Genomic DNA, 13,422 nt, shown 5'->3' with positions numbered 1-13,422 from the left:
GTGGGATGAACATCGAGGCATTCAAAGTTTCAAACCATCTAAGTTCCCTTGAAAGTCGTTCGAGCACGTATTAGCAATTGTCATTATAAATTATATTATCTTGAACCATGTTCTTATTACATTTCATGAGGCCAATTCAGTTTAGAATTCTAATCAAACAAAAAGTGCTTAAAGTGACACTACTTTGTTTCTTCTTAAAAATTTACTCAATAAATTTAAACATATTGTCTTGTTGATTGAGGGGGAAACTGTATTTGGGCCAACAATGATTGCTTCATTAATGGAACTATAATGAATTCTTGATGAATCCAAGAAAATTTCTGGTATTGCTTATTACTTCAGGGATTTTTGCTTGGTTGTCACCCCACCTTATTTGGGTAGTAAATCAAGAAAACTGCATCGGCAAATGAAAACCCCATCTTCTGTCCATTTCTGCGATCTCTACTCCATTTTTTAGTATATTCCAGCCCCACCCTCCCATAGGCCTGTCACTCAAAAACCAGTCTTTTATCCGCTAATGTAAGTAGTTCTTCTGCCCATTCTCTTCACCAAATTCAGTTACCAAACCAAGAAATATGGTCATTGCCACCGCAGACACTTGGAGCCGCAGCAACCTGCTGGCCTTCGGAGTCACCGTGATTCGTGGCCGATGGTTTTCCCTTTTCGCGTCTTTTCTCATCATGGCCGGAGCAGGAGCAACATATCTCTTTGCAGTTTACTCCAAAGAGATAAAATCCTCTCTTGGATATGATCAAACAACCCTCAATCTCCTAGGTTTCTTCAAGGATCTTGGTGCCAACGTTGGAGTGTTGTCTGGCCTCATAGCTGAGGTAACTCCAACATGGTTTGTGTTATTAATCGGATCTGCCATGAATTTTGCAGGGTATTTCATGATATGGCTTTCTGTCACGGGCAAGATTTCAAAGCCGAAAGTGTGGCAGATGTGTATCTACATATGCATTGGGGCAAATTCCCAGAATTTTGCGAATACAGGTGCTCTTGTTACTTCTGTGAGAAATTTTCCAGAAAATAGAGGCGTTATGTTAGGTTTGCTAAAGGGCTTTACAGGATTGAGTGGTGCGATTCTTACGCAGATTTATCTGGCTGTCTATGGAAACGATTCTAAATCACTTATTCTTTTGATTGCTTGGCTTCCAGCTGCTTTGTCTGTGGTTTTTGTGTACACAATCCGTGCGATGCCCGTAGTTAGGAACCCGAATGGGCTTAAAATATTTTACCAGTTTCTGTATGTGTCCATTGTGCTTGCGTTGTTTATAATGGTGATGACTATAGTAGAGAAAATGGTGGCTTTCTCACAGGCGGCATATGCAGCAAGTGCCACTGTAGTATGTGCCTTACTCTTTGTCCCTCTTCTGATAGCCATTAGGGAGGAATCGATAATTTGGACCAAAAAGAACCTCCCCATAAATTCGAATCCTCCTCAGATAGCCATAGAGAGTTCACCTGTCCAAGATACTCCACCTGCTGCCTCAAAGTCAGAAAATAAACCAAATGACCCACCTTGCTTTGCCGATATATTCAATAAACCAGAAAGAGGAGAAGATTACACCATCTTGCAAGCACTTTCGAGCACCGATATGATGATTCTGTTTCTCGCAACTTTTTGTGGCCTGGGATCGAGCTTAACAGCCGTAGACAACTTGGGACAGATTGGGGAATCATTAGGATATCCAACAAAAACGATAAAAACGTTCTTATCCCTTCTCAGTATATGGAACTACTTTGGCAGAATTTTCTCAGGATTTGTGTCTGAAAGCCTTCTCGCCAAGTACAAATTTCCAAGACCTCTTATGATGACTTTGATCCTATTCTTGTCCTGCATTGGCCTTTTACTCATCGCATTTCCATTCAAGGGTTCCGTCTATTTTGCATCAATGATCATTGGTTTCTCATTTGGTGCTCAATTGCCACTAATATTCGCCATAATTTCTGAACTTTTTGGCCTGAAATACTACTCTACCTTATTCAACTGTGGTCAACTGGCTAGTCCACTCGGCTCCTACATTTTGAATGTGAAAGTTACGGGACCCCTTTATGATAAAGAGGCATTGAAGGAGTTGGCGAAGAAGGGGATGACAAGATCATCTGTGAAAGAACTGACTTGCATTGGCAGTCAATGCTACCGACTGGCATTTGTGATTTTGGCCTCAATCACGTTCTTTGGGGCCCTTTCGTCTCTGATCTTAGTGGCAAGAACGCGCAAATTTTACAAAGGTGATATTTACAAGAAGTTCAGGGATGAAGCTGATCAGGCAGAGATGGGTGTATCGATCAGCAAATGAATGACATTCTGAAGGACCTTAGACTAGTAAAGAAGAAACTCGATGTATCTCATTGGTATTTATTAGATGATATAACTCATGAATAATCCTCAATTATCTCCACCAAGTCTCGTTCAAATCTTCAAACATACCTTACTGTCTTCAAATATTTCATAATCTTCAAACATATCTTCTTCAAACTTCAGTTATATCCAAGATGATATATTCAAAATTATTTCCATAACTCAAATATAAAATCTTCTAAATCTCTTATCAATAATCTTCAAATCTTCAACCAACATTGTTAATTTTCTGGAATATATATCAATATTTGTTGAAATAATAACAATTTAAATAGTTACTTTGCCATCATTCGGTGTATAATACTCTATTGTACAAGCAAACTTCTAAAAATGATCACAGTCACCTAATAAATTCTGGGTGATACCCGGATGAATCCATCAAAATCCGGTCCAAACCCCTGGTCCATCCCAAGCCCAAATGGAAGACAAGTCCATCAAAGGTCCATGTAATCTCCTATAAATACCAGGTTTGAGTATTCAGTTGAGGGATTCACGATATTGTTTTCAGCAGCGCCCTTAGCTGCTACCCCATATATCCTCAGTCTCTGACTTGAGCGTCGGAGGGGCTATGTCAGGACACCCTCCTGGCCCCCTCCGAACGGTCTTATTTGTGATTTCAGACCCAGAGTAATTTTGAAGCCCGTGTCTGAATTAGTGATGCTTGCGTGGATCGGACCCTAAATTTCTCGTGAGTATCACTGGGGATTCTTACCAAATGTAAAAGTTAGCCCCGTTCAGTAAAATCTGCTGCAGATGGACAGTATTAATCTCGGATATTTCCGAAAAAAAGCAACGCTGAATCCTTGGAACTGAATAGGTCAGCCCCCATAAAATACATATTTATATTAGACACTTCGGTTACAATTTCACAACATAAAAATAAAAAATTATCACGGAAGAACAGCGATTCTAAAACATGGATTGTTCCACGGTGAGCATGAAGCTGCTGATTGAAACCCAAAGCAAACGAGCCCTATTTACAGAAGCCAGCAAAGAAACCGTAGATTTCCTCTTCCACGTCATCACTTTGCCAGTGGCAACTATCATTCGCCCGCTTAAAACTCAAGGAACGGTGGGTTCATTAGCAAACCTGTAACGCCCCAGTTCGAACTGTCCTCACTGTTCCAAAACGAATATTTCCAACGTGTTTATATCCCCACTTATACGCATCCTAAGAATTCCCAGGGTCACCTATCCAAAATTGGACAGTCTCATACCTGAACAGCTCTGGAATCCTCTTGTTACGATATGGCATCAGTTCAGTCATGTTTCCTTCGCCTAAAAACCTGCCAAAAAGCACTCTTTGTCCGTGCAACCTCATGACATCAGCGATCACCCCGTCATCTTCGACCCGGGCGTCATGTAACCCAGACGATAGCATAGGAAAACCTGAATGAATCATACATCCAAGCAAACCAAGCTACTGAAAACCTTTTGGAGTCAATACCTGTAGGCATTCCTTCCGTTCCTCTGCTCTGAAGAAAGATTCCAAAACCGATATAAAGTTCTATAGATGTGGTCGAAACTGTAAATATCGTGTTTCTGATGATCCAAACACAATCTGCCGACAGTGCAACAGGAGAATGACAGGACGTTCCATACGTGGCTCCACCGTGTGAACAGGCGTCATCGACCGAAGGGGAGTGTTCGTGAAGGGAGTCGTTACTTAAATGGTTATGGATAATTTGGTGATGAACCCATGTCTACTATTTCAAGTATGACTTTGCTTAATAAATTCAATGTTTAGGAGGTGGTGACCTTGCAGGAGGAGGTAACTTTGGGCATGGACGAGGTATTCTATTTTCTTCCTTCTCGTTTGTCTTTCCAAATTTCTCAATAGATCATGAATCTAATATAAATTTTGCATCTTGGAATCTGACAAGTAGTCACCTAATGGGAACCAGACTTGAATTCTTTTGTTTTTCCATAGGTTCTGAAGTTGTTGAAGGCTTCATTGCATTCTGAGAAGGTTCTGATCAACGTGTTCCTCAACTGAAAGCAAATGGGATGGTTGAATAGAGAGAAAGTTGCTGGCAATGGATGAAGTTTGGAAATGTTCGGACTATTTCTTGTTGATCAAGAACTTTGTTACATCTTTGCTGTTTTGAAACTTTCACCCAACATTGATTGTGTTGAATGAAACATTCTTACTCGTACTAAGTCAGTGACAGTGTGGTGGATTTTTGCATGACAAATTGAGACATCAATTCTAGTGATATATTCTTAAATAACGCTAGTTTGATATGAAAGTGTGTGTTTTATATATCTACATCTTAATTTTGTTAAATTTCATTCTTAGTCATATTTCGTTTAATTTATGTTGTTGTTCGATAATGTGTGTGGATATAAAATAATATAGTATGTTTTTTGTGAGACAGATCTTTATCCGTAGTTAGATCGTTTTATCTCCTCGTAGAACTTTGCTTAATCAATTCAATGTGAAGGAGGTTGGAGCCCTTGCAGGAAAAGGAGGTAAATTTGAGCTGGATGAGTACCATATCTTCCTCTTTATTTTTTTTTCCAGATAGAAACTAAATTCATATTTTAAATTTCCAATTTTTTATTAATCCGTGATTATATATAGGCTACGAAGTTGTTGAAGGCAATCCAAGAAGGTTCTGACTGAAGTATTCCTCAAACTGTAAGCCAAAGTATATTAATATTTGGTTGAAGATGAAGATGGCATTTATGAAGATGGCATTTACTTCTTTTTTAAGTATATAATTCAACCTTTTTTGTTGATCATGAATTTCAATATTATGCGTAATTATATCAAAAGTCCTAAGTAATAATCACAACACAAATTAATTTCTAATTAAAGAAATCCCATGTTTGGTATGATTTTAATATAAAAAATTACGAAGACCAAAATACTCTTATGTCGTTTCTCCATTGATGTGTTATTAGTATTCTCAACAAAACTCATTTCTTCCTTCCTCAATTTTTCATCCCTTTTTGCCAAGTTGCCTAGAAACATTTCCTCCAACAATTTTGTGATGGTCTCTAGCTACTAATGATATTTAGTAGAACATTAAATTCCCTCATCAATTTCATTTTCAATTAAAGTCTTTTATTTGAAGGAAAAAATATATATGAAGATTTTCTTTAAAATGTTGCCACCGGATCAAGGCGGCAATGAGGATGCGATGGAGTTGAGGAGGGCTTCTCTTCTAGGAAATGGCGCCACTTTTCTTTGTTCCTTGACCGTTCAACAAAGATCATTTTGGAAAAAGAAAATTCTGACTACTAGGTGAAGTGAAAATGAATTATCGAAAAGATTGAAGTTCTAAGTAAGTGGGTATAGGATTATAGTTGAAGTAACCATGTGCTCAAATAGATTGATGATCTCTTGGTAGATTTGGTGAGCTGAATGGACAATCTACTGGACAAAGAAGTGTACTTTCCTTTTGAAGATTTTTGAACTGATGAGATGAGTCCGGATAGCATGAGAATATAATAACGAAGAACCTAAATTTATAATCCCTTAAGAATCAAAATGTATTACTTTTTCCATTCCCTGTGGCCGTCAATTTAATGTACCACTGCTCCATTAATATTACTAACAAAAGATGTACACGCGTTGTATTTTTATTATTATTTTTAATTTGATCAATTAATACTAAATAATTAACATGAAATTATTTTCAATTTAGAAGAGCTTCTATTTAAAAAGTGAAGTTTTCTTTAGATTTTTTTCTATGTAAAATATGAATTGATTTGATGAGATTTTTAGTATGGTAAGAAAAGTAATTATGGAACTAAATATTTTGGTGTCCTCTAAGATAGTTATTCTATAAGGGCGTCATATTTAATAATATAATATAGATCATAGTATAGATTTTTTATTACGAGCAAACATGCAGCGCAATAGCTACTTTCAGTAAGCACGTACGAGGTAAACCTCATATTAACCTAATGAACTGCAAACAATATTAGGGATTTGTTCTCCACTCGAAAATCAGTGAGTCCAATTCGAAACCGAACCGCTAAAAAATATTTTTCAAAAAATTTTAATAATCATAAAATAAAAAATTTAAAAAATAAATTATTAAATTATTTTTTAACTTTTTATATTAATAATATTTAAGAAAAAATATTATCACAAGTTAAAATCTATTAATTTATCTTCAACCATAAAAAATTAAAACTATAATTACACACACAATTGATGCGATCCGGGCGAAATGGATGAGCTGGGTCGGGTACTCCATCGAATCTGTTATCCATATAATGAAGGAAATAAGAGCAAGATGTATCCGAACCAGAAGCTTCTTTCCTGGACGAGGAAGATGTCCTGCACTCAAGAAGATAACCACGTGAATGGGCGCCGGAGAGGTGTCTGACGTGTCCACTCCGAAGCTTAAGTCAGTGAAAGATTCAAACAAGCAATCAATATAACCAAGTGATGATTGTGATATTGGTATAAGAGTATAGGAAATAAATGAGTAGTAAATGTGGGTTTTAATATCAGAATAGAGAATCAAATGCAAGAGGGGAACTTGGTATTTATGTAAGAAAAGTAATGATTATCTCGTTCTGCGTGCTACCTACTAATTATAGCATGACGACTAATCATACCCTATATTCTGACATGTCAAATCTCATACTAGTCACATCCACCCTACCTGATTTTGTCAACTACTTGGGTCAGTGTCAGAGACGGGACAACTGTCAACACCCTATTCTACTAATACACTTAAGTGTAGTGCTCATATCGAGGTGGTCTGATAGAAAATTTCCTAGGAGCTTGCACAAGAGCCCGGTCATCCTATATCCCATGGAAAAATACGTCCTGGGTGTTAGTTGTCCGACCTTTTGATGAACCATTCTCGCAGATTCAACTTGAGTTGAGCTATCCATTGGATATCTCGGGTTGTCCGTAACCCGAGTTTACCAACCGTCTCGGATCATCCTTGACCCGGGCACAATCCATACCCCTGATCTGAGCACCATCCACGACTCGATACATCCCCAGGCATCATCAATGAACATGAATTATACAGTAACCACTTGTCAAGTGTTTACTTGTTCTATTAACTCAGACACATTTGATTAATGAAGTGCCATTACTTCTTGTATTTGAGTGTGTGCACGTGCATTTAATCTTTTATCCAATGCGGCTGATTCATAGGAGCTTTAAACTTTTAGGAATTATCTGTTAAAAAAGACAGGGGATCGGACTTCCTCGAGTCCATTTGAATTTCCTCACTCACTCACACACATTGCACGTATAATTTATAATGTTTGGTTTTAGAAGTTTTGGCTTCGTGTTGAAAAAAGGTGCAACATTCTTCCAATTACTGCACGTCGATGGCTAATGAATCTTATGATGACTAAGCACTGATTATAAAATATAGTCTATCTAAAATAGCATCTCACTGTTCACATCATTGTCAAGTTTAATCTACATTAACAAATTTAATTTGTTCAAAACTAAAATTCGATTATAATTTTAAAAAAGAATCATTGAATGTATAAAAAAAATTTATAGTAGAAAATTAGAACGATAAATTTAGGCAAAAAAAGTAAAAATAAATATTTTTGAGATGATGTTTTTTACATATATCTTTCAACTGAAATGTGAGAATGGTAATTGAGATGACAATTTGATAGATTTAACTACAAGGTCATAATTCATAATAGTATAGGTAATATTCACTTTGTTATAGCAATATTTAGTAGTTGTAATGTCCGAGATTTAATGACTGTAATCAGACGTTGATTAACTGTCAGAATTGTGATTAGCAAATATCACAGGAGCCAAATAAGACATTAGAGGTGAAGCCGGGCGTCGGTACATTAAAAGCTAAGATGTTGGGCAAAACATCTGGCGCCCGAGCGCCAAAGCTCAACAAGGTGTGTTTCGGGCAGAGGATGTGGCGCCCGGGCGGTAGTTTTTGACCGCCCGAGCGCCAACGATACATCGTGAGGGCATAATACCTCGCGCTCGGGCGGAAATTTATTACCGCCCGAGCGCCGAGCAAAATGGAGGAAAAGTTGACACGTTGATTTACATGCAACGTATATATATATATATATATATATATATATATATATATATATATATATATATATATATATATATACACACAAATGTGATTTATCATTTGTAAGAAAGAAGAGAAACGAGAAAGGAAGCATGAGAAATTCTCCAGAAAATCCTTACGCCTTTTGTGAGAAATCCGTCCGTCTGATTTTGAATCTGAGTACAGTACCGAGTTCCTATCAACGTAGGCTACAACTGGACGTAATTTTTGCTACGTTTTGATATGCTTTGAAATTATGCTGTTGTCAGAATTGAATAGGATTCATATATGATGTTCTTGTCATGTTAGACATCATAGAATCGAAGTCAGATTGAGAAACAGAATGATTATGTAATTGTTATGATTTTTGGAGTCGATTTGACTGAGAATTCATATCCGATATGTATTGTTATTGAGATTATGACTGGTATCGATATTGATTATGAGTTCTGGTATTATATCTGTGATGTTCGGACTGACGGGGTTATCGAGACTGTATTGTTATGCCGTCGAAACATCAGTTGATTGATATTGATCAGATTCGGTATTGATTTAGATTGCATCTTGATTCGATATTGATCAGAGTATATTTCGATTTGAATATTAATCAGAACAGATATTGAATTGAGTTGTGTATTGATATTATACCTATTCAATTGTCCTTATCAGATTGGGAATGAACCGAGATAGAGTCGGGACTTCTTCTTCTTCTTCTGAGCGAGAAGATAAAGGTATAAATTAATGTTGAGTTGGGATTGCACAACTCGAGTGAGGTTTGACTCGAGTTTCCCTAAATCACATACTTATTATCTGTTTATCATTGTGTTTAATGATTTGATTTAAATGCTTGTTCTATGGAGTTATAGGAGCATGCATTCGACGAGTAATCTTGTGACAGAAGTACCTGATAGTGGCAGGTAACCACGGGTACATTGCACGATGTCACAAGATATGGTGATAGACCAAAGTCTATGACGGATGCGTCTGGACACTGGATGTTTGGTTATATCGACTTGGATAGAACTGGAGTCTTTTCTATTACTGTTTGTCGATATAGGAATGCCACATCTGGACATCGGGATCCCTAGGCTAGGACTGAGTCTAGTCTAAAACGTGGAGTCACGAGTCTGAGTGACAATTATATTGATTTATATTTATTGATGTTGATTATGTTCCTGAATATGATTCATGTTTCTTGCTGTTCTTGATATTGGTACAAGTTTAGAATAGGAGTTATTCTTAATATTGATTATGTTCCTGATTAGGGTACATGTTTAGAATATGATTTATTCTTGTTATTATTTAATGTCATGATTTTGATATGGGATATGATTTTCTGTTATATGCTTTTATATTGTTTATATGATTGCATGTATACATGATTTATACTGGGATATTTATATCTCACCGGAGTTATCCGGCTGTTGTCTTGTTTGTATGTGTGCATGACAACAGGTGGGACATGATAAGGGTCAGGAAGAGAACGAGGCTGGACTAGATAATGTGGAGATCCGGGCTTCAGAAGCAACTTAGGATTCAGTACTGATATGTAATTGAACCTAGTTGAATTATTGTAGATAACATCAGATTTGTATGTTTATGTTTAATATGTAATTTGAATTTAATTACATTACGTTTCCGCTGTGTATTTTAGAAAAAAAATTAGACCCTGTTTATTATAAGTGATTAATTAGTCCCAATGACGATTAAGAACTGGATTAGCTTCCGGGTCCCCACAGCAGTGAAGCTAATTTTCCGACAACTGTTTATTTGCGTATATAAAGATTAATTTAATGATATTACATTTGTTCTACGGATTTAAAATCTTGAATATGTTTTTTCAGAGACAAGAAGTCGTGAGAGTTAAAAAAAAAAAGTGACAAAAGGACTAAGATAACTTTCTTCAATGATGTCCATGGTGCGGTGGAAACGGATGCGCCTAAGGCAAGATCGTCTTTCCCTTTTACTAGCTTGTGAAAGTTGGAGCTGCGGCCATTCTTTCTATCCCCAGACAAAGCGGAGGAATCAATCCAACAATGCATCAGAGCGTCTCGTCGACTAAACAATCAAATATACCACGCCACATATCATCTCCTCTTTCCATACAAGAAATAAAAATAAAAGATATAATGATTGCGATGAACTCGTTGGCTCCATGCTCTATTCGGTCGAAACCCTGTTTGAGAACCTTCTCTCATGGATTCTATTCTTACTAATCCTATTGTAAGATGGATTGGATTTCTTTCAATATTTAGAGTCTTGTCACCTTTTAATTTAGGTAAAATGTCAATTTTAACTTTGTATCTATTGGAGTGTGATACTTTTAGTTGTGTTTCTTTTGGTGAAATAATTACTGTCATGTAACTATGTTTTAATGATTAATTTTAATCATTTTCCTGAAAATCATGTAATTAAATTATTAATTTTATTGTTAATTTTTTATAATTACAAGTTTTAAAAAACCCTTTGTCATATTTATGTATGTTAACAATGTAATTATTAAATTTTAAGAATGATACATGATTTTAATAAAAATACTAAAATTGATTATTAAAACATAAATATAAGAATATGATTTACAAGAAAATAGTATGGACAGGCCTCTAAGGTCTTTTTTACAGGTATTGGGCAATGTACACTAAATCAAACCGGATTAATTTCGTAAATTCTCTCCTATCTCTCCAGTTACATGAACTGATGCATTTATATGGAAACAAAAAATGTAAATACGTAATAAATCCACGAGATTTTGAACGTCGAAAAATCTGCTGCAACTGCCGCGCGCCAATCATGGAAAGTGGAAACTTTAACGTCCTCAGAAAAAGAATTAATGCAATTTCTTTGAGCTGAAGCGTCAGCCATCCCCCCATATCCCTGCTATCATAAATCACAACTATAAAATTCTCACCGGAAAACAGCGGTTCTAAGCATGGCGTGTTCCACAGTGAGCATGAAGCTGCTGATTGACAGTGAAAGCAAAAGGGTTCTATTTGCAGAAGCCAGCAAAGAAACTGTAGATTTCCTCTTCTACATCCTCTCTTTGCCTGTGGCAACCGTTATACGCCTGCTTAGAACACAAGGAATGGCTGGTTCATTAGAAAACCTGTACGCAAGCGTAGAAAACCTGAATGTATCATACATCCAACCAAATCAAACTAAAGAAACCCTTTTGAAGCCCAGCCTTCCGGTTGGCATTTCTTCTGTTCCTCTCCTCCTGATGAACAATACAACCACCGGTAGAAATTACTATACGTGCCCCCCAATGTCGTTACAGTTCAAACCGTGTTTCTGATGATCCAAGCGCGATTTGCCCAGCGTGCAGCCGGATAATGAACACGGTTGTTCACTACGTGGCTCCTCCGGGAAAACCGGAGTCGGCTGAAGGGGGGTTTGTGAAGGGAGTCGTCACTTACATGATAATGGATAATTTGGTTGTGAAACCCATGTCTACTATCTCAAGTATTACTTTGCTCAATAATTTCAATATTAAGGATGTGGTTAACTTGCAGGAAATGGAGGTGACTTTGGGAATGGAAGAGGTATGTGTGTATAAATAACATTTCTTCTTTTTTATTTTTCTTTCCAAACGGCTCGAAAGAGAGAAAAATATTGAATTTGTATATAAACCTGAAAATATAAATATAAATTTTACCTATCAACCCATGCATATATCATGCACGTACACGCTTGTCCCAACTTGTGGGAATAAACTCTACTTGTTTCCTTTCCATAGGCTGTGAAGTTGCTGAAGGCTTCATTGCAATCCGAGAAGGTGCTGACTGATGTATTCCTTAACGGTAAGAGAATCGATGCAAAGAAGAAGAAAGTTGTCGCTGTCAAGGGATGAAGTTTTTTTGACGTCTGATTCTCCAGTTATGCAAGTTTGGACACTTTTAGTTTGTTGATCAAGAACTTTATTTTTGTCTTTTTGGAACTTCGATCCATCCTTGTTTGTGTTGAATGGAATATTACGCGTAATTGTGTTTGAAGTCCTGAGTTATTTTACTACATTAGATTCTAATTAGCGTAATCCTGTAGTTATCTTGATCTTCACATAATGTGCGCATGGATTCACCGTTGGGAACTCAGTAAACTGTTCTCAGATTTTTTTAACTTAGGTAAACCACGATGTGCAAGGTATGTGTGAGAATTTCGTCCAAAATAATATCGGAATGCAGAACTATCAAAACAGGTCAGACCAGTCGGACCAACCTCTCCGCCATGAAAATTAAGCTGATTACTAATTTAGTGGCCTCTTCGAAGGCGAGGCAAGATAAGCCAACCTGTTTGGGCTGCAAGTGGGGGCAAACAGGCAACCAAATATTTTTACTATTTTTTTACATCTTTTATTATATTATTTCACTAATTTATGTATGTTTGATGATTTTTGAAATATAGCTAGACATTAGGTTACAAACTTGACCCATGTTCTGCAACAAAGAACAAATTGATTGGAAAATTATATATGCCTAATTAAAGCAAATTGGTGGACTTAAAATCATGGTTTACCAAAACGGGATCGGAACGGTCGTTCCGGAACCAGAACGCTACCTACCTTGACGGAGTTCCGGTGTTTGGAGGTATATGATGTGGGTCGGCGTTCCATGCATGAAGAACGGCGATTTAACGGGAAAACGGAACGGGCGAAGCTTGGAACGGAACCGGAACGCAATTCGCGACGGTTTTGTTAAGAACTGTCGCTAGTAGCGACGGTTTTATGTATATAGCGACGGTTCTTTAACTGTCGCCGATTTACATCGGCGCCGGGTTTAAAAACCCATAGCTAAAGTTAGCGACGGTTTTGAATTAAAACCGTCGCCAAATGAAATTGGGCGACGGTTAAATAAACACCGTCGCTAAATGTAGCGACGGTGTTTTATAAACCCGTCGCAAATTACGTATCTTTGCTTAATACAAATAATGTAATTGTAGGTCTAATCAATGTTTTCAAAACCGGACCGGACCGGCCGGTTGGACCGGTTCAACCGTGAACCGGCCTCCAGACCGGTCCGGACATAAATAAAAACCCGG

The 13,422-nt window shown here is 37.1% G+C and overlaps 2 protein-coding genes across 2 annotated transcripts; both read left to right on the top strand.

The window, feature by feature from the left end:
- Positions 1-160: 160 nt before the first annotated feature.
- LOC140834685 (protein NUCLEAR FUSION DEFECTIVE 4) lies at positions 161-2,378 on the top strand. The gene has a single exon (XM_073199745.1). The coding sequence runs from the start codon at positions 576-578 to the stop codon at positions 2,301-2,303; it is 1,728 nt and encodes a 575-aa protein (XP_073055846.1). The 5' UTR covers positions 161-575; the 3' UTR covers positions 2,304-2,378.
- Positions 2,379-10,950: 8,572 nt separating this feature from the next.
- On the top strand, positions 10,951-12,461 carry LOC140813197 (uncharacterized). The gene is made up of 2 exons (XM_073171675.1): positions 10,951-11,930; positions 12,125-12,461. Exons 1-2 carry the CDS (start codon positions 11,721-11,723, stop codon positions 12,236-12,238), a joined length of 324 nt encoding a protein of 107 aa, XP_073027776.1. The 5' UTR covers positions 10,951-11,720; the 3' UTR covers positions 12,239-12,461.
- Positions 12,462-13,422: the final 961 nt, after the last annotated feature.

Source organism: Primulina eburnea, chromosome 1 (assembly GCF_022965805.1).
Source record: "Primulina eburnea isolate SZY01 chromosome 1, ASM2296580v1, whole genome shotgun sequence".
Lineage (NCBI taxonomy): Eukaryota > Viridiplantae > Streptophyta > Magnoliopsida > Lamiales > Gesneriaceae > Primulina > Primulina eburnea.
The sequence above is the reverse complement of the archived record's forward strand: the minus strand, read 5'-3'. Positions and strand labels throughout refer to the sequence as shown.